The sequence below is a fragment of the Staurois parvus genome, unplaced genomic scaffold (genome assembly GCF_062004578.1).
Source record: "Staurois parvus isolate SC_StPar_1 unplaced genomic scaffold, SC_StPar_1.0 ptg000472l, whole genome shotgun sequence".
NCBI classification, from domain to species: domain Eukaryota; kingdom Metazoa; phylum Chordata; class Amphibia; order Anura; family Ranidae; genus Staurois; species Staurois parvus.
This window is the reverse complement of record NW_028318268.1, coordinates 2,203,772-2,226,540: the sequence shown is the minus strand read 5'-3', so window position 1 is coordinate 2,226,540 and position 22,769 is coordinate 2,203,772. Positions and strand designations below refer to the sequence as shown.

The 22,769-nt window shown below is 43.6% G+C and overlaps 1 protein-coding gene across 1 annotated transcript; it reads right to left on the bottom strand.

The window, feature by feature from the left end:
• Window positions 1-5,272: 5,272 nt before the first annotated feature.
• Window positions 5,273-22,325, bottom strand: LOC149452444 (integrator complex subunit 14-like). Its single transcript, XM_089689374.1, has 8 exons — window positions 22,153-22,325; window positions 21,810-21,952; window positions 16,809-16,901; window positions 16,589-16,733; window positions 12,417-12,550; window positions 7,607-7,725; window positions 5,815-5,954; window positions 5,273-5,348 (listed from the first exon to the last, which is right to left on the bottom strand). Exons 1-8 carry the CDS (start codon window positions 22,323-22,325, stop codon window positions 5,273-5,275), a joined length of 1,023 nt encoding a protein of 340 aa, XP_089545500.1.
• Window positions 22,326-22,769: the final 444 nt, after the last annotated feature.

Here is a 22,769-nt window from a genome sequence, read left to right as displayed (position 1 = left end):
TGCACATCAGTCTAACAAAAAAGAAAAAGAAAAAAAAAGTAAAATGTGGCAAACAAGCAAGAGGGTTCCATACACTACTGATTTTAACAACTGCAAGAACTGCTAATTTTTAATGCTGACAACTACGGTACAATATGAGGGCGTCAATTCAAAACGGCTTTAACGCCATTTTTCTGGTGGTAGTTCCTTTAACCATTTGTCGCCCACCCTATGGCCGAATGGCGGCCGGCAAATGTCATCAGCGTTCCGTCCTCCCGCACATGCGTACTTTTCGCGCTTGCAGAGCCGCGCAGCGGCGCGATCTGTCACTGGCCGTGTACCTCAGACACGGCCAATGACAGATCTGAGTATCAGCCCCCGTTGCCAGTACCATGTGACCTGCTGTGACCAATCACAGCAGGTCACATGACAGTTGTATACAATGGATGGTTTTATTCATGCTATCCATTGTATACTACTGTCTAGCGGTGAATGGTCAAAGCTAATCACATGCACATGTCATGTGATTAGCTGTGGCCAAATCACAGCTAAGCACAAAAAAAAAAAAAAAAAAAAGAAAAAAAAAAGAAAACCCTGAATGAATCGATGTCATTCAGGTAAATGCTTGCTTATAGCAAAGTAATTCTTTGCTATAAGCAAATTGTGTAAAAAATAAAAAAATACTGATCACTGCCCCAAAGTAGTACAATGTTACTATGGTAAAATTGTACTACTTTGGACATAGTGAAATATGAAAAAAAAATATTAAAAAAAAAGAAACAAAATGTAATAAAAAATAAATAAATAAAAAAAAATATATATTTTTTTTTTTTCATACTGTCACCAGTCAGTGTCTCTGATCACCGCCATGCCAGTTATAAGAAGACGCTGTACTGCACTGGTGACAGTATGTAAAAAAAAAAAATAGTGAAAATAATTTTTTGCATTTTTTCATTTTCCGAAAAATTATGACTAAAAAAAATACAACTTCAAAAAACTCGCCACGTTTCTTATGAAGTACGTTGGACTGTCTACTCTGCAAAAATGGGTCATTTAGGGGATATCTGTACTGTTCTGAAATTCCTGGACCTCAAGAAATTAGATTGGCCGTCGGTACTTCAGGATTGATCAATATTCAGATCTATACCATAGTTTGTGAACTCTATAACTTTCCTACAAACTAAAAAATACATCCTAATTTGGGTTATTTTCACCAAAGACATGTAGCAGAATACATCTCGGCCTAAATTTATGAAGAACAATTATTTATTTGCAAACTTTTATAACAGAAACAAAGAAAAACGTGTTTTTTTTTTAATTTTTGGTCTTTTTTTGTTAATTTAGCAAAAAATAAAAACCCCGGCGGTGATTAAATACCACCAAAAGAAAGCTCTAGTTGTGTGAAGAAAATGATAAAATTTTAGTTTGGGTACAATGTTGTATGACCGCGCAATTGTCATTCAAAGTGTGAGAGCGCTGAAACCTGAAAACTGGCCTGGGCAGGAAGGTGTAAAATTGCCCGGTATTGAAATGGTTAAGAACTACGGTATGCATTGATGCTACCATACGCCTCTTCAAGAATCTATCAGTGACAAATTCTTAAAGAATTAACAAGTTTTCTGTTTAGGAAACTGGCAGTAATTAAAGTGATACTTTTTTTTTTTTTTGTAATTATTTATTGGTGAAATTAACATACAATAAAAAGAACCAGGAGAAAGATTCACCAGAATACAGGAAAAAAATCTAGACCAAGCCTGAAATAGTCACATAGAATCTTTAGGGGTTCATCAAGTTTGCATGTGAGAAGAAAGTATCAAGAGCGAATGAAACAGCACATATACTGTATGACAACAAAACAGGACCAGAACAAATCATCGGGTGATCGTTTAAATGACATCCTAAGAAAAGGAGGATTATGCCAAAGCACAAAGAGAGCGGATCGAATGTATAGTTACAAAGATGTGAAAAAGAACATAGAGAGAATATCAACCCGAGAGAGAAAAAACTCTACCAGTATCGAAAAGACATAATAGAATGGGGGGAAAAAGTGAGGGGGGACCCCACAGTAGGATACTGTAGGGGCTGGGACAGATAGGAAAAAAGAAAAACAAAGTCAGAAAGGCGCAGAGAGAGTTAAATGAAAAGGAGAGAGCAGAGGGAGAGGAGAGATGGGATATAGGAGAAACAGAACAAGAGCCTTGGGGGTTGCATCCCCTCCTGGAGTGAGAGGTCAAGCCATGTTACATAGTTAGTCTGGCTGAAAAAAGACAAAAGTCCATCCAGTTCAACCATAGAAAAAAAAAAAAGTTCTAATCCTACACCCACAGTTGATCCAGAGGAAGGCAAAAAACCCAGCAAAGCACGATCCAATTTGCTCCTGCAGGGGGAAAATTCCTTCCTGATCCCCCGAGAGGCAATCGGATATTCCCTGGATCAACTTTCCCTATAAATGTTATATCCAGTTATATCCAGGAATTTCCTACAGCAATCCACTGAGCTGGCCACAACCAACTCTTGAGGGAGTCTATTCCATATGTTCTCAGCTCAAACCTTTCCGTGTTTGGAGATTACATTTCTTTTCCTCCAGGTGTAAAGAGCGCCCCCTTGTCCTCTGTGATGACATCAGGGGGAATAACTACACCGAGTTCACTATATAACCACTGATGTATTTATACATGGAGATCATATCCCCCCTTATGTATTATACATGGAGATCATATCCCCCCTTATGTATTATACATGGAGATCATATCCCCCCTTATGTATTATACATGGAGATCATGTCCCCCCCTTATGTATTATACATAGAGATCATACCCCCCCTTATGTATTATACATGGAGATCATATCCCCCCTTATGTATTATACATGGAGATCATATCCCCCCTTATGTATTATACATGGAGATCATATCCCCCCTTATGTATTATACATGGAGATCATATCCCCCCTTATGTATTATACATGGAGATCATATCCCCCCTTATGTATTATACATGGAGATCATATCCCCCCTTATGTATTATACATGGAGATCATGTCCCCCCCTTATGTATTATACATAGAGATCATACCCCCCCTTATGTATGATACATGGAGATCATATCCCCCTTATGTATTATACATGGTGATCATATCCTCCCCTTATGTATTATACATGGAGATCATATCCCCCCCTTATGTATTATACATGGAGATCATACCCCCCCCCCCCTTATGTATTATACATGGAGATCATATCCCCCCTTATGTATTATACATGGAGATAATATCCCCCCTTATGTATTATACATGGAGATCATATCCCCCCCATATGTATTATACATGGAGATCATACCCCCCTTATGTATTATACATGGAGATCATATCCCCCTTATGTATTATACATGGAGATCATATCCTCCCCTTATGTATTATACATGGAGATCATATCCCCCTTATGTATTATACATGGAGATCATATCCTCCCCTTATGTATTATACATGGAGATCATATCCTCCCCTTATGTATTATACATGGAGATCATATCCCCCTTATGTATTATACATGGAGATCATATCCCCCCTTATGTATTATACATGGAGATCATATCCCCCCCTTATGTATTATACATGGAGATCATATCCCCCCTTATGTATTATACATGGAGATCATACCCCCCCTTATGTATTATACATGGAGATCATATCCCCCCCCTTATGTATTATACATGGAGATCATATCCCCCCCTTTATGTATTATACATGGAGATCATATCCCCCCCCCTTATGTATTATACATGGAGATCATATCCCCCCCCTTATGTATTATACATGGAGATCATATCCCCCCCTTATGTATTATACATGGAGATCATATCCCCCCCCTTATGTATTATACATGGTGATCATATCCCCCCCTTATGTATTATACATGGAGATCACATCCCCCCTTATGTATTATACATGGAGATCATATCCCCCCCCCCTTATGTATTATACATGGAGATCATATCCCCCCTTATGTATTATACATGGAGATCATATCCCCCCCCTTATGTATTATACATGGAGATCATATCCCCCCCTTATGTATTATACATGGAGATCATATCCCCCCTTATGTATTATACATGGAGATCATATCCCCCCCCTTATGTATTTTACATGGTGATCATATCCCCCCCTTATGTATTATACATGGAGATCACATCCCCCCTTATGTATTATACATGGAGATCATATCCCCCCCCCTATGTATTATACATGGAGATCATATCCCCCCTTATGTATTATACATGGAGATCATATCCCCCCCTTATGTATTATACATGGAGATCATATCCCCCCTTATGTATTATACATGGAGATCATATCCCCCTTATGTATTATACATGGAGATCATATCCCCCCCTTATGTATTATACATGGAGATCATATCCCCCCTTATGTATTATACATGGTGATCATATCCCCCCTTATGTATTACACATGGAGATCATATCCCCCCTTAATTACCTCTTCTCGAGAGAGAATAAATTCAGAGGCAAGACATTCACTGAGTATATTCAGTCAGGTATGCATCTGTAAAACACAAAATATTGCCAAGGGCGCCAGGTGTTCCAAAATATCTCATTATACAGGGTGGCCGTGAGATCCTCCATGTTCCTAAGCTCGTTCACCTTGGAGAACTACTCGCAGGTCCACAGTGGTAAGTTGTTTGAGAATGTCAGTCACCCCTCACCAAAAGGGCTGAAGCCTTGAGCACTGCCAAACGACATGGAGGAGAGTGCCACCATTGGCACCACATCGCCAACACACATCAGGAAGCTATGACGAAATATGGTGAAGTTTAGACGGCACCCGGTACCAACGTGTGAGGAGCTTATAATTGGTCTCCTGTACTTTGGTGGCCAAAGAAGACTTATGGGCAAAGTGCAAGATCTTTTCCCGTTGTAACGTGGTAAAGGAGTTGTCCAGGAAAGGACGAACAAAATTGTATAGGAAAGGACAAACAAAATTGGGTTCCAGGGGGAATAAGAGAAAAGTAGATGATGGAGAGGCTATGGTGAATTGGTTCTCCCTGGTGACATAGAGCTTCACAAGGCATTCAACTTTCAAGAAATACCAGGAGCACGCAAAATGGAAAGCAGGTAGGAGCGGAGCTGAATACCTCTCCAGAAACTCAATGGGGGATCCAACAGTCGAGTAAAATCATTGGCAAGAAGGACCCCAGTGGGATTGAGAAAGTCCACTAAGTGAGAGTAGCCAGTAGTTGTGAGACAAGCAAATTGAGGGTCTTCTTGTACTGAGGTCAGGGTTTCCCAGAATTGTAACCAGAGAATAAGGCGCTGGAGAGTTGGACGTGCTGTGGAATGCTTCTCGAGTAACTACAAGAGTGGCACCAAGAGTTGGGCGTGCTACTAGGTCGGGAGGTAAAGGACATCGCAGCCACGGCCAACACAGGGGCGTGCCCCCAGAGTCCTCCAATTCCATGGCCATTCAATGTTTGGCAGCACCATGGCAGTGCCAATCAGCCAGGCGAGTGAGGTGAGCGGCTCTATATTAGGAGCGAATATCCGGCAGCCCCCACCTCCACCTCTTAGGCAGGGTCAGAACATGGAAAGCAAAACGTGACCCCCCCATGTGACCAGATATAAGTGCGAAATAGGGCATTGACCTTCCGAAAGCTTGATGGGAAGCTTGATGGGGAGGGCTTGTAATAAGTACAGTATACGGGGCAGCACTGTCATCTTAAGTGCACTACATCGACCAAACCATGTCAGCGTAAGGGATTGCCATCGAAGAAGGTCTTCCTTAAGAGCAGAATCTGGCATAATATTAGTGCCCAGGTACCTGATTGAGTCCGTGGCCCAACGGAAAGAGAAGGAAGGGCGAAGGTGACTAAGGACCGTGGACTCGGTGGAAATATTCGGGGCCAAGGATTTCATGAGGCTGATTTTGAAGTAGCAGAGGCTACCATAGTCCCCAAGCACCTGCAAAATATTGGGCAATAAGAGGGTCGTTAAGAGAAAGAGATAAGATCGTCCGCAAACGCGGTCATTTTATGTTCCCCAGATGGTTTATGAAAACCAGAGATATTACAATCTGCTCGGATCTCACACAGAAAGGGCTCCAGCGACAAAAAAAAGATCAGAGGGGTGCGCAGCACGGAGCAGAGTCGAAAGACACTATTGGACTGAACAACACCTATAGATCTGCCCACTGCCATATGTTGTCAGTCAAATGTGGAGCAGACCTGATGGGGGAACCAATTTCTCAGTTCCCCCATCGGGCTCAGCCCATCTTCAGTATAAAACGATCCAGCCAAGCACCTGTCAGTGTGATGGGCGCAGTGGCCAAGGAGGGAGGGTGGAATGGTGCTGGGGGAAGTAGTGTGTAGTATGGATCCTCTGCTCTGTGTACTTTTCAGAGTCTTAGAACATACTAAACTCAAGCGGTTAGCTGACAGCCAGACAACAAGCATTTTAAGGTAGAGGTCAGCAGTAGCAGCCTCTATTATTTTTGTGTTTTCCTCAATAAGTATGGCGGCTGTGGCTTTAAAGCAACCTTGTTCCCAACTCTTCAAACCAACAATAAATCCACCCTGTAAAGAAAGAAGATGAATACATACTTATGTGGGTGGTGTGTTAAATCTTCACTATCATGAAGGAGTTGATCGGTCACCACCACCAACACACTTACAGCTGTCTTGGAAACCTGGTTCCTTGCCATGAACGGCGATTCCATCTGCTGGACCCTACATTTTCTACTGTATGCAATACTAAACTAGAAACATGACATACTTTGCGGTGTCTTGGATACCTGGTTCTCCGCCATGCACGGCGATTCCTTCTGCTGGACCCTACATTACTACAGTATGCAGTACTGAACTAGAAACATAACATACTTTCCTGGGTCTTGGATACCTGGCTCTCCGCCATGCACAGCGATTCCTTCTGCTGAACCCTAACATTACTACTGTATGCAGTACTGAACCGAGAACATGACATACTTTCCAGTGTCTTAGATACGTGGTTCTCCACCATGCACAGGGATTCCTTCTGCTGGACTCTACATTACTACTGTATGCAGTACTGAACCAAGAACATAACATACTTTACGGAGTCTTGGATACCTGGTTTTCCGCCACGCACGGCGATTCCTTCTGCTGAACCCTACATTACTACTGTATGCAGTACTGAACTAGGAACATGACATACTTTCTGGGGTCTTGGATACCTGGTTCTCCACCATGCATGTGATTCCTTCTGCTGGACCCTACATTACTACTGTATATAGTACTGAACCAAGAACATGACATACTTTCTGGTGTCTTGGATACCTGCTTCTCCGCCACACACAGCGATTCCTTCTGCTGGACCCTACATTACTACTGTATGTAGTACTGAACTAGAAACCTGACATACTTTCCGGTGTCCTGGATATCTGGTCCATTACCATGCACTGTGGTTCCTTCTGCTGGACCCTACATCACTACTGTATGCAATACTGAACCAAGAACATGACATACTTTCCGGAGTCTTGGGTACCTGGTTCTCTGCCATGCACAGCGATTCCTTCTGCTGGACCCTACATTACTACAGGACGCAGTACTGAACTAAGAACATACCATCAAGGCAGTTACCTGCAGCCCACCAGGTTTAATCCATACGGTTACATTCTGTGCATAGCTTCTCTTTGACTTGGGTTGCAGGGGAAATGGGCTCTTGTTGTCTTCTTCACCATATGGATTCTCCTTGGCATCTAAAAAAGAAATGTGTTCTCAGTATATGACGAATGAACATTTTACACTTTGACCAGTTGCCCTCCAGAGGATTTACCCCCCTTCCTGACCAGGCCATTTTATGCGATACGGCGCTGCGTTACTTTAACTGACAATTGCACAGTCATGCAACCCAAATGAAATTTACGTCCTTTTTTTCCCCCCACGAATATAGCTTTGTTTCGGTGGTATTTGATCGCCTGTGCGTTTTTTATTTTTTGCTCTATAAAAATAAAAAAAAAAAAAAAACCGACAATTTTGAGAAAAATAAATATTTTTTTTTGCTAATAAACATGTCCAGTAAAAAAAAAATTAAAAATCAAATATCAAGTTTCGTCATAAATTTAGGCCAAAATGTATTCTGCTCCGTGTCTTTGCTAAATAAAATCCCAATACGTGTAAATTAATTGGTTTACATGAAAGTTATAGCGTTTACAAAAGGCGGTATATATAGACTGAGATTTTTTTTTCTACTAGTAATGGCGGCGATCAGCGACGTATAGCACGACTGCAGTGGTCAATCTGACACTGGAGGGGGGGGGGGACTGACTTGGTGTCACTGACATCCCCAGTGACACCAATACAGTGATCAGTGCTAAAAAAAAGCACTGAAACTGTACTAATGGCACTGGGCAGGAAGGGGTTAACATGAGGGGCGATCAAAGGGTTAACTGTGTGCAGTGAGTTTTTTTACTAGAGGGCTGTGTGTGTGTGTGTGTGTGTATGTGTGTTTCACTGTAATCACACTGCTCTGGATGGCTGTGCTGTGCAGTGTGCCTGAGCTGACAGGGAGGAGAACAGTTAGCAAACAAACAGTCCTCTTCCGTCGGTGATCATTGGATATCACCGGGCGCCCGCGGGGGAAGCAGGTACCCAAATTTGACAGGAACCAGCTCCCACTTCCGGTCTGATCGCCTAGGTAATTGAAAGCAGAAGGTGTCCTCCCTCCCTCCCTGTAGTCTTTTGGGACACGTGACAGGTCCCAGAAGACTACAGGACCATTCATGAAGGGTGCCCACACTGAAGATGCTGCCCTTCTGGAATACAGGACGGCCGGTGAAACGGGCTGCGGGGGACACACCACGGGACCGAGGTACAGGTAAATGGCTGTTTTTTAAGTCAGAAGCTACAGTTTTTGAAGCTGCTGACTTTTAATTATTGATAGGTTGAGTGGAACTCCGCTTTAAGCTTTGACAATAAAACCTGGAAGCCGATTGGTTACTATGCACAGCTGCACCAGTTTTAGTAAATCCCCCCTAATATCTCCCAGACCAGTAACAACCAAGTATGCTAGAATGTTAAAAGGGATAGTTCACCATTACCAAAAAAACTGTCTAAGCAAGTAAAGGTGCTGGAGATGAAATCGAACTGCAGCTTTAACTATAGTTAGTTACTGTCTCCAAATATCACCCAAACTGTCCTCTGCGCCCCTCGCACGACCTCCTGCTCTCTAGGTTCCCTGGTCTTGTCCTTCCATGGTTGTCTCCAGGACTTCTCCAGAGCTTCCCCCATCCTCTGGAACTGGAACTCTCTACCCCAATTTAGCAGACTATCGCCTACTCTGCTCACTTTTAGGCGATCTCTGAAAACCTCTCTCTTCAGGGAAGCCTATCCTGCCCTCAGCCAATAATGGAATCTTTTATTCCTCCTACCAGTCCATCCCCCACAGTTACCACAGTACCGCTAGCCCCTCCCTCCTAGATTGTAAGCTCCCAGGATCAGGGCCCTCCTATCCCTCTTGTATTGAACTGTATTGTTGCTGTATTGTCTCCCGTTATATTGTAAAGTGCTGAGCAAACTGTTGGTGCCATAAATCCTGTATAATAATAATAATAGTTGGATATAGGTGTGGGCTATTTACATAACTTGCAAAGCCTGGCTGAAAAACTCTCAGGGACAGCATCAACCCATCCTGCCTTGTTGCTAGGACGTTTCTAAGACACTGCCAGTCGTACCTGCTTCCCCCCACCCCCCCAATCATCACAGGAGCATGCTCTCTAACCCCTGCACATGTGCGGTCCACTATCTTCTCCACTGCAGCATCGCTGAGCTTAGAGCTACTGCGACAGGGGAGAGAGCACATGTGTAAGGGGTTTGAATTAGTTCAGAGTGTCTTAGCAACGTCCTAGCAACAAGGCAAGCAGAATGATGCCACCCCTGGGAGTTTTTCCAGTCAGGCTTTGGGAGGTACGAAAATGACATAAAACTATAGTAGGCGAGTTATTTAAAGTGGTTGTAAAAGGTAAAAGATTTTTTTTACTTTAACCACTTCCAGTCCGGACACGTTTACCCCCTTCCTGTCCAGTCCAATTTTCAGCTTTCAGCGCTATCACACTTTGAATGACAATTGCGCGGTCATGCAACACTGCACCCATATGCAAGCAGCAGCTCTGCCGTCTCTCTTGGCTCTCAAAGGCTTGGCTGAGAGCAGTTGAAGCCACTGGCTCCTGCTGCTGTCAATCAAACCCTGCAAGCAGAGAGTGGAGGCGGGGTCAAGCTGGGCAGTGTGTCTGAATAGACACAAACAGCCTGGCTCGTGATCAAGCACGTACAAGTGTCCCCATAGGAAGCGGTTTCCTAGGGGGGTACTCGGCAGTGGGAAGGAGCCAAAAACCCTAGGGAAGGACCCCAGAAGAGGAGGATCAGGGCCACAGAGCAGGTAAGTATGTTTATTATTTCAATGGAAAATAAATGCTTTACAAATCACTTATACTTTGGTCAAAGCTTCACAGTTTGTGTCCATCTTCAAGCACCCGTGATCTGCATAGGCAGTTTCTAGTTGTCATTTAATAGATTATACTAAAAACAGTCAATGCGTTTCAGGGGGTCAGAAGAAAAACTCCCCCTTCATCAGGGCTTCAGTTAAAAGAAGCTCGAATTGACTCAAAATGGAGCTTTCCCATGTTAATCTGTGTAAGGAAGCCAACTGCTGGATCAGGAAAGATACTGGCCAGCAGTAAATGTGTGAGCAAGCTTGATCTTTTAACTGAAGCCATGATGAAGGGGTCGTTTTTTTCTAACACCTGAAACACGTTGGCTGTTTATTTGCTTTTTTTTAAATATGTAAATGAATGAATGTGGACACTCTTATCCTTTGGTCTGGTGCTCCTTCCATTGGTGCATGTTTTATTTTGAGGTAACCTGCTGGAGTACCCACTGGAGGGTAGACTTGCCTGTTGTGAGCTGCCTAAAATGAGCCAGAGAGCTCTCCGCATGTTTTTGTCTTCTCACTACATTGTATGAACGCCATTCAAAGTCCCAGCACCTCTTCTTCATACATTCTTAGTGGTCTGTCTTAACCACCTCCCGTCCGGCCGTTGTACATAAACGGCTGGATGGACGGTGGCAGTGCAGGGTCAGGTGGCCGTTTATAAAAGGCCTCCCTGCTTGTGCGAGCTCCCTGGAAGCGTGCAGCACCACGATCCGGTGCCAGCTGTGTCCTCTGAAAACAGTGGAACACCGATTGTCATACGGGACCTCTGTGCGAGGTCCCGATCATGTGATCACTGATTGGCCAATCAGTGATCACATGCAGAGTAGTAAGCAAGATGTCACTTCTGACATCGTTGCTTACTACGTGTGAAATCTGTGAATGATCACAGAGGTCACATGGTACAAGGCTATTCACAACAGCCTTATACCATGTGACAAGTTGTGACCAATCACAGCTCACACTGTAGTTCTCAATGGCAGCAAGAATGCAGCTAGAGAGAAGGAGAAATGATTGCTTTTACAGCCTTTATGGGTGTAAAAGCAATCAATGTAAAAAAAAAAAATCTTCATCACCCCCCACAAGTAGTACAGTGTCACCATGGTGACACTGTACTGCTAGGGTGACAGTGTGTAAAAAAAAAAAAAAAAAAACATAATATAAAAAAAAATAAAAATGTAAACAAAAAAAAGTTTAAAAATTATAATTTTTGGTTATAAACTAATTTGTTTTTTTTTAATAAAAAGATAACGGAATACATTTTGGCCAAGATTTATGATGAAATATTATTTATTTGCAAAATTTTATAAGAGAAAAACTTTTTTTCAAAATTTTTGGACTTTTTCATTTACATAGCAAAAAAAAAAAAATCCCTGCGGTGAATAAATACCACCAACATAAAGCTTTATCTGTCTTAAAAGAAAATGCTAAAAAATTCATATGGGTACAGTGTTGCATGACTGCGCAATTGTCGTTCAAAGTGTAACAGCTCTGAAAGCTGAAAATTGGCCTGGACAGGAAGGAGGTGAAAGTGTCCGGACTGGAAGGGGGGGAAAGTGTCCGGACTGGAAGGGGGGGAAAGTGTCCGGACTGGAAGGGGGGGAAAGTGTCCGGACTGGAAGGGGGGGAAAGTGTCCGGACTGGAAGGGGGGGGAAAGTGTCCGGACTGGAAGGGGGGGGAAAGTGTCCGGACTGGAAGGGGGGGGAAAGTGTCCGGACTGGAAGGGGGTGAAAGTGTCCGGACTGGAAGGGGCTGAAAGTGTCCGGACTGGAAGGGGCTGAAAGTGTCCGGACTGGAAGGGGGGGAAAGTGTCCGGACTGGAAGGGGGGGGAAGTGTCCGGACTGGAAGGGGCTGAAAGTGTCCGGACTGGAAGTGGTTAAGAAAACGGCTCTATAGCCTCACAGACTGATTCTTAAAACGTGGGCAACTGAAATGTAACATCTTATTAGTTCCACTGTACCAGATATAGGCCCAAGCTGCGAGATTTTCCCCAACCAGGGTAAGGGCTCTGGTCCATGCTCAAACAAAGACATCATTAGATTGGATTTCTTCTTGCTGTCAGCTTGGGAGTACAGCATACCACACCAGTCATTCCTACAGAAGTAACGGGGCAAGAAAAAAAACCAAAACAAAAAAAAAAACAAGGTTATTACCATCAAAGAGTTTATAGAATACTTATTTCGAGATATAGAACACACACACCAGCCATAAAACAGTATGACCAGCCACCTACTATTGGGTAGGTCCCCCTTTTGCCGCTAAAGCAGCCCTGACTTGTTGAGACATGGACTCCACTAGACAAAGCATCACTCTGCTTTCTCCAGCTTGCCTACTTCCTATACTGCATCCTGGTGCCATCTCTTCCCCAGGAAAGTGACACACACCTTGCCATCCACATGATATAACAAAAAAAACAAAAAACACGACTCATCAGACCAGGCCACCTTCTTCCATTGCTCCGTGGTCCAGTTCTGGGGTTCATGTGCCCATTGTAGGCACTTTTGGCTGTGGACACGGGTCATCACGGGCATCCTGACCGGTCTGCGGCTACACAGCCCCCATACACAACAATCTGCGATGCTCTGTGTGTTCTGACACCTTTCAATCAGAACCAACATTAACTTTTTCAGTAGTGTGAGCTCTAGTAGCTCTTCTATTGGACCAAACTACACAGGGCAGTCTTTGCCCCACCACGTGCATCAACGAGCCTTGGCCGCCGATGACACCGGTTTTCCTTCCTTGGACCACTTTTGTTTGGTCCTGACCCCTGCAGACTGGGAACATCACACAAGAGCTGCAATTTTGGAGTCGCACTGACCCAGTCCTCTAGTCATTACAATTTAGCCCTTATCAAAGTCGCTCAAATCCTTATGCTTGCCCATTTTTCAAAAACACATTAACTTCAGGGACAACATGTTCACTTGCTGCCTAATCCATCCCACCCACTTTCTGGTGTCATAATGAGATAACCAATGTTATTCACTTTACCGGTCACAGGCCATTATGCTATGGCGTGTGTGCGCGTGCGTGTGTAGTGACAGTAGGCAGGTGAAATCACCTGGTTGCGTCCTAGATGGACGATACATTTGTCCAAGGTTCAGACTCTATGGGGATTTGTTCCACTGGGGGGGGAAGTGCTGAGTCCTTCGGCACTGAGGTAATGAGCCCAGCTGAAGGTAGTGGGCTCATTAAGGCTGTTATAAAACTTCCCAGCCTGCTTAGGGAGTGGCTCCAACCTGGAACCAGATCTGTGCCTGAACTGACTCGGGAGCAACATATTATCTGTGTGCAGGGAGCCAAAAGCCTGTGTGGCTAGCCTCCAACTACCAGCGACTAGGTATAGCATCAGGCTGTACCTAGTGGATAGCTAGGGAAGCTGTTTGTACAGTAAGTAGTCAAGTTGGCCAGGATTTTATTTGATGTTTCTTTTTGGTCTGGCGTTTTCCTGTAAATATTGTAAATAAACTGCACCTTTTTGTTTTTTCACCTCCACTGTTGTTGTGCTGTGCCTGTGTTTTTGTGTTGTGCACCCATCCAGGGGGTCACCCCCCCCCCCCCCCGCTGCCGAGCGAACCCCATTACAATATATATATTATGTGACAGTATGAACGGCAAAGTGTTGGATGGACGATATGTGTCACCTCGCATGAGGTCATACGGTGAGGTGTAAGGTAGGGTCCACTCCGGGTTTTCGGGGCCACAATGGCAGAGGTGGTTCCGGACCAGAGTTTGGACTCCACTGATGTCCACCCACAGGTGATATAAAAAGGGCAGGGCTGGAGCAAGGAGTTGCTCGTGGCCTGGGACTCAGAGAGGTATTCTGAGAGAGCTGTGTGTATGGACTATACCTGCAAGAAAAGGTTTGCTGTTACTTTGTTTTGGTGACAGGGAGAAGCCCTTCACCTCTGAGAGAGGAATCATCTTTTGTTTAGTTAGTGCCTGGATGGCAAGGGTTTATTTTCATGTTCTGTTTATTTTCTGCAAACCTTTTAAATAAAGCTGACAACCAGTCAGATTTTGATGAAAGCCTGCTGTACGGTCTACCTTTGTCCCAGGGAAGGAGATCCCCCACCTGAGCTAACCCCACAATATATATATATATATATATACACACACACACACAGGTGAAACTCAAAAAATTTGAATATCGTGAAAAAGTCCATTTATTTCAGTAATGCAACTTAAAAGGTGAAGCTAATATATGAGATAGACTCATTACATGCAAAGCAAGATAGTTCAAGCCGTGATTTGTCATCATTGTGATGATTATGGCTTACAGCTCATGAAAACCCCAAATCCACAATCTCAGAAAATGAGAATATTGTGAAAAGGTGCAATATTCTCGGCTCAAAGTGTCCCACTCTAATCAGCTCATTAAGCCATAACACCTGTAAAGGGTTCCTGAGCCTTTAAATGGTCTCTCAGTCTGGTTCAGTAGGAATCACAATCATGGGAAAGGCTGCTGACCTGACAGTTGTGCAGAAAACCATCATTGACACCCTCCATAAGGAGGGAAAGCCTCAAAAGGTAATTGCAAAAGAAGTTGGATGTTCCCAAAGTGCTGTATCAAAGCACATTAATAGAAAGTTATGTGGAAGGGAAAAATGTGGGAAAAAAAGGTGCACAAGCAGCAGGGATGACCGCAGCCTGGAGAGGATTGTCAGGAAAAGGCCATTCAAAAGTGTTGGGGACTTTCACAAGGAGTGGACTGAGGCTGGAGTCAGTGCATCAAGAGCCATCACACACAGATGGATCCTGGACATGGGCTTCAAATGTCGCATTCCTCTTGTCAAGCCGCTCCTGAACAACAAATAACGTCAGAAGCGTCTTACCTGGGCTAAAGAAAAACAGACCTGGTCTGTTGCTCAGTGGTCCAAAGTCCTCTTTTCTGATGAGAGCAACTTTTGCATCTCATTTGGAAACCAAGGACCCCGAGTATGAAGGAAGAATGGAGAGGCCCAAGGACCCAGAGTATGGAGGAAGAATGGAGAGGCACAAGGACCCCGAGTATGGAGGAAGAATGGAGAGGCCCAAGGACCCCGAGTATGGAGGAAGAATGGAGAGGCACAAGGACCCCGAGTATGGAGGAAGAATGGAGAGGCACAAGGACCCCGAGTATAGAGGGAGAATGGAGAGGCCCAAGGACCCCGAATATGGAGGAAGAATGGAGAGGCACAAGGACCCCGAGTATGGAGGAAGAATGGAGAGGCACAAGGACCCCGAGTATGGAGGAAGAATGGAGAGGCACACACTGCCAGATGCTTGAAGTCCAGTGTGAAGTTTCCACAGTCTGTGTTGATTTGGGGAGCCATGTCATCTGCTGGTGTTGGTCCACTGTGCTTCATTAAGTCCAGGGTCAACACAGCCGTCTACCAGGAGATTTTGGAGCACTTCATGCTTCCTTCCGCAGACGAGCTTTATGGGGATGCTGACTTCATTTTCCAGCAGGACTTGGCACCTGCCCACACTGCCAAAAGCACCAAAACCTGGTTCAATGACCGTGGGATTACTGTGCTTGATTGGCAAGCAAACTCGCCTAACCTGAACCCCATAGAGAATCTATGGGGCATTGCCAAGAGAAAGATGAGAGACATGAGACCGAACAATGCAGAAGAGCTGAAGGCCGCTATTGAAGCATCCTGGTCTTCCATAACACCTCAGCAGTGCCACAGGCTGATAGCTTCCATGCCACACCGCATTGAGGCAGTATTTGCTGCAAAAGGGGCCCAAACCAAGTACTGAGTACATATGCATGCTTCTACTTTTCAGAGGTCCAATATTGTTCTATGTACAATCCTTGTTTTATTGATTGCATGGAATATTCTCATTTTCTGAGATTGTGGATTTGGGGTTTTCATGAGCTGTAAGCCATAATCATCACAATGATGACAAATCACGGCTTGAACTATCTTGCTTTGCATGTAATGAGTCTCATATATTAGTTTCACCTTTTAAGTTGCTGCACTGAAATAAATGAACTTTTGCATGATATTCTAATTTTTCGTGTTTCACCTGTGCATATATATATATATATATATACACATACACACACACACATATACACACACACACATATATATTAATATATATATATATATATTTATATACACACACATATACACACACACTTACCCCAACTGTACTAAGGCCACCATACCCTCCACCTTCAGGCTACCATGTAGAAGAACACAGAAATTTGGGATTTTTCCTGCTATCTGGCTGGCAGAATTCTCATCTTCTAAGTCATCCATGATTCCGGCCCCAATATCATCACCCTCTATGGAGACATCAAATAATTAGCACATACACTTCCAACCTGACCCAGCTAAGCCACATCTCATTAAATACTCACCTTTATTAACAGCAATAGGTAGGACCAGGTGACGAGAAAGGACAGGAGGACTGGAGATGTCCGCAATGTCAATAAAGCCAATGATTTCCAGTTCTGAAGAAAGAATACCAACAAACTGAAAATACATGCTGAAAATTCACCCTTCTGGCTCATGCAATACTGGGAGTAAAAAAAATATTTCTGTAAATTGAGTTCACCCAGCAACTATCTTAAACCTACTTTCAATCATTGCTCAATTCCTCTCCTGATTTGTATGGTCGGCGCCCTCCCCTTTCACAGCTATTAGCTTTCTCTGCCATCAATCATTTTGTTCCCAAGTGTTATATGAACAAAAGAGCACATCCTTGGCATCCTGGCTTAGGATATCAACCAGTAAATGGCACAGCTAAAGTCTTCCTCAAAGAAATTGCACTCCTCAAGTCTTCAAGGAGAAACATGCACATCTAAAGGGTGTCCAGGGATGTGTTCTTTCATGTAATGTTTTTAAAAGAAGATCCAAGGCAAAGTGCTGCAACCTTTACAATAGCCTGTTGGCCACTACCATCAAGAGACAGCAGTCAGACCCAGTGAAAACAGAATAACTTGACTGAAAAACATATAATTGCATGTTGATCGGGAAGGGGGTGGACAGGGACATGGCAAGGAATCAGCTTCAACTTACTTTGGGAGCACCTGAATTTCTCATTATATTCTTTAACTTCTGCTAAGCTGGGAGGGATATGAGCAGCACTCTGAGTCAGTCAGACTATATTGCACAATGCCCTCAGTCTATCACTGGGAGTTTGCACGTAGTAGAGGAGAGCGCAGAGAAATCCTCATCTGCGAGTCACTACTCCTTAAGACTGGTCGCAGGAATCGCATCTCTTCCCACATCCGCAACCACCCACAGCCAAACCATGCTACTCTTACGAGACACCACGCATTTTAGGCCTGCAGCGCGAGTGCGGATGCAAGAACCACAGGGACACCGCATGGTCAAAAAGACCATGAGCTGACCCTGCGGCCATGTTTTGTTGTACAGAAAACAGCCCGTAGTATTGTGAACCGAGCCTTGCTGTCAAATTGCAGGCCAAGACACATTCAAAGCCCCATAAAAGTGATCAGGCAGCTCTAGAACCTTTTATCTTAACGCCCTTTAGCCCGGGTTCACACTGATACAATGCAAAATTTGCAGCGTTTTCTGTGCGAATTCCGCACTGCATCAGAATCGCACCCCGTTCATGCGAACCGCTGCAGGTGTGTATGTTAAGTCAACAACACCCCAATAGCGGTCCACAAATCGCGGTGCGATGTGCAGAATTGGATCGCATAGGTGTGAATACCAATGCAATCCGATTCTAGTGCGGACCAAAAAAAAAAAAAAAAAGGGGTCCTGCACATTTTTGGTGCGATGTGATTAGAGCCATACAAAACGTACGGCTCCGATCGCACCGCACACAAATCGCATGGGATTTGCACAGGAATGCGGTGCGGTGGGTCCACAGTGAGTATAACAAGCATGCTTTACTGCACATACAGACTGATTGTACTGTGGTGGGTTCAGTAACACTTTAACCTCTTCCCGCCCGGCCTATGGCCAAATGGCGGCCGGCAAAAACCCTCACCTTTCCGGGTGGACGTCCTTTCGGGCATGTGCAGTTTGCGCGTCTGCAGAGCCGTGCAATCTGTCACCGGCCGTGTCGGCCGATGACAGATCTGAGTACCGGCCCTGTTGCCGGTGCCAAGTGACCTGCTGTGACCAATCACAGCAGGTCACATGACAGTTGTATACAATGGATGGCTTCATTCATGCCATCCATTGTATACTAGTGTGTCTAGCTGTGAATGGTCACAGTGATCACATGCACAAGCTGGGCCAATCACAGCCCAGCTGTGTCATGTGCTTAGCTGTGGCCAAATCACAGCTAAGCACAAAAAAAAAACCTGAATGAATCGATGTCATTCAGGTAAATGCTTGCTTATAGCAAAGTAATTTTTTGCTATAAGCAAATTGTGTAAAAAAAAAAAATACTGATCACTTTCCCAAAGTAGTACAATGTTACTATGGTAACATTGCACTACTTTGGTCATAGTGAAATCTGAAAAAAAATCTTAAAAAAAAAAAAAAATAATAATAAAAAAGTTTTTTTAAAAATATATTTTTTTTTTCATACTGTCACCAGTCAGTGTCCCTGATCACCGCCATGCCAGTTATATGATGACGCTGTACTGCACTGGTGACAGTATGTAAAAAACAAAAAGTGAAATTTTTTTTAATTTTTTAATTTTCCGAAAAAAATTATGACAAAAAAAAATACAACTTCAAAAAACTCACCATTCCTCTTATGAAATACGTTGGGACTGTCTACTCTGCAAAAAGGGGTCATTTGGGGGATATCTGTACTGTTCTGACATTTGGGGGGATATCTGTACTGTTCTGACATTTGGGGGATATCTGTACTGTTCTGACATTCTTGGACCTCAAGAAATTAGATTGGCTGTCAGTACTTCAGGATTGATCAAAATTCAGATCTATACCATAGTTTGTGAACTCTATAACTTTCCTAAAAACTAAAAAATACATCCTAATTTGGGTTATTTTCACCAAAGACATGGAGCAGAATACATCTCGGCCTAAATTTATGAAGAACAATTATTTATTTGCAAACTTTTATAACAGAAACAAAGAAAAACGTGGGTTTTTTTCAAAATTTTCGTGTCTTTTTGTTAATTTAGCAAAAAATAAAACCCCCAGAGGTGATTAAATACCACCAAAAGAAAGCTCTAGTTGTGTGAACAAAATGATAAAATTTTAGTTTGGGTACAATGTTGTATGACCGCGCAATTGTCATTCAAAATGTGAGAGCGCTGAAACCTGAAAACTGGCCTGGGCAGGAAGGGGGAAAAGTGCCCGGTATTGAAATGGTTAAGAAGCCGGTGCCTGGACCCAAAGCTGAATGAAGAATAGTCTCGGGTGAGGATATCGCTGGATCCCTGGACAGGTAAGTGTCCTTATAATAAAAGGACATTATTTACAGTATTACAGTATTTGTAGCTGCTAACTTTTTTTTTTTTGGGGGGGGGGGGGAGGCTTTAGAACCACTTAAAGTACACACTGTTGCTTTAACTAGTTGCCGACCGCAGATAGCCGAATGACGGCTTCACTGCGGCCGGCCAGTTCTGGGTGGACGTCATATGACGTCCCCCCAGAACGCGCTCTCCTCCTTAAGGTTACATCCCCCTGAGGAAGCCACGTGACCCTGTGGCGCAACGCGTAGGGGAGGGGCTCTGACGTCACGACGCCAATAGCAGCGGAACGGCGAGTACTGTCTTTGTGTGAGGGCACACATCTATACAAAAACGCTCTGTATTTATCTTGTGGAATGTGAGTTCGCATTTGTCTGGAAACGCATTAAACCCCTTTATAAAGGATAAAACACCATGTGGATATCTTTTTCTTCTATGGCCTAAACCGGAGGAATACAGGGGAGGAAGAGGTAATAGGAAATAGACCCCGGACAACACGAGGGGAGATATCTATATCCATCCATCCAGCCCTCATAACCCAGAAGGAATTGGGAGGCCATCTAGTGGAAGGAAAGTAGAACCACAGACTACCTCAATAATAATATACTTTCCATATATTTGCACAAATTAATTGGGACTATCACATGTCATTTAAAGCCAAAGGATAAGTAATACACAGCTGACACCACTATCCTTTGTTGCAATAAGTGAAGTATTGTTTGCACAGTTTTCCATCATTATTTACTGTTTATTTTTATTGTTATTTATTTTTTATATATCAATTTGATTATTACACTCCATTATATATAAATTTATCTTACATTAGTGTTTTGGGGCAACATTTGCAAATTTGCACATATTTATTTTTGCACACATATACATCACGGTGCAAGGAGGGTTTCTTTGCACATTTTTTATGTTATACAAATTAATTTTATGTACAATAAAAAAATTTTTTTAATCACAATTCAATTAATTACAGCACTGGGAGTTTTTAATATATATTATATCACAATGTATTAATATTTATGTAATATTTATTTAGATTTATTTATTTTATATATATCACATATTTCTAAGTAAACATTCACTTTGAGGAGCGCGACACATCCAATATATTATTTGTTCAGTGCCACCCGCAAGTTCCGCCCACCTGTGCCCAGCAGTGCGCCCACTAGCTCCGCCCACCTGTGCCCAGCAGATCACCCACCTGTGTCCAGCAGTGCACCCACCTGTGCCACTCTGCAGTGTCACACACCTGTGCCCAGAAGTGCCACCTACCTGTGCCCAGAAGTGCCACCCACCTGTGCCCACCCACCAGTGCTGCCCACCAGTGCCACCCACCAGTGCAGCCCAGCAGTGCTGCCAGTCAGTGCCACCAGTCAGTGCCCAGGGGTTGTGCCAGTCAGTGCCGCCAGTCAGTGCCCAGCAGTGATGCCAGTCAGTGCCGTCTATCAGTACCCATCATCAGTGTCACCTATCAGTGCCGCCTATCAGTGCTGCATATTAGTGCCGCCTATCCGTGACACCTCATTAGTGCTGTCTATCAGTGCTGCCTATCCGTGCCACCTCATTAGTACTGCCTATCAGTGCCCTTTAGTGCTGCCTATCAGTGCCCATCAGTGCCTCCTATCAGTGCCCATCAGTGCTGCCTCATCAACGCACATCAGTGAAGGAGAAAAAACACCTGTTTGAAAAATTTTATAATAGAAAGAAAGAAAAAATTTTTTTTTTTCAAATTTTTTGCACTTTTTTTATTTATAGCGCAAAAAGTAAAGCGCCCAGTGGCGATTAAATACCACCAAAAGAAAGCTCTATTTGTGAGAAAAAAATGATCAAAATTTCATATGGGTACAATGTTGCATGACCGCGCAATTGTCAATCAAAGTGCGGCAGCGCTGAAAGCTGCAAATTGGCCTGGTAAGGAAGGGGGTATAAGTGCCTGGTAGGCAAGGGGTTAATACAGACAGTAAACACCATATGACATGCCTCTACCTGTACTTAAAGATTTAGGAATTGGATCGGTCTCTTCATCTATGACAACAGATTCCGGCCTGGGGAAGACCTGGACATCAGAGGACAGGTTCCCACACTTCAGCACAGCATGGAACGGAGTGTACGCCACATCAATAAGTTTCCTGTAGGAGAAAAATGTTGTTTTACGTGGAATTAACTAAAAAAACGTCAGTTAGGAAGAGAAATCTGTCATGCTAAAAACTCAGAGCCAGCTCTACACTATAATCCTCTCACACGACAACTAATCTCTAACAAGCCCGGCAATATCCGGCAGTAAATTAACTAGAGACAGACTCCATGCAGGGCAGGCGAGCTCACTTACCCGAACATGGACTGGACATTCTTTAAGCACAGGGGCCCATCGATGGTAAAGATCTGACCCTCCCCATTATTGAGGTCAATAAGTCTTTCCAGAGTATCCAAGGAATCGGAGCTCTGCAGCTGAGGGGGTGGGGGGGACAAGAGGACAAAGAAAAGGAAATGCAATGAACACATCGTCATATATTCATAAAAAGCGTAAATTCACCCAAAAACATTCTCTCTTTATATTAGGAGAGAACGGGGGGATTACAACCACCTGCCAGGGTTAACTGCTAACCAGAGGTCTAGTTTCTCTTTTTTTTTCTCATAAGGAAGTGAAGGAAAGTCTGCAACAAGGACACAAAGGCAATATAAAGATGGCAGGAGGACCAGCCTTCCCCTATTCTACTAAAACAAAAAAAAAAACATAAAAAAACCCCCAAAACAAATAAACAAAAAAAAACAAAAACAGAAAAAAAAACCCCACTGTTTGTATTGCGGTAGATTATCCACTTACGCTCCAGAGGGTTTTACCCCCTTCATGACCAGGCCACTTTTTGCTATTCTGGACTGTGCTACTTTAACTGGTAATTGCGCTGTCACGCAACACTGTACCCAAATAGATTATCCACTTAAGCT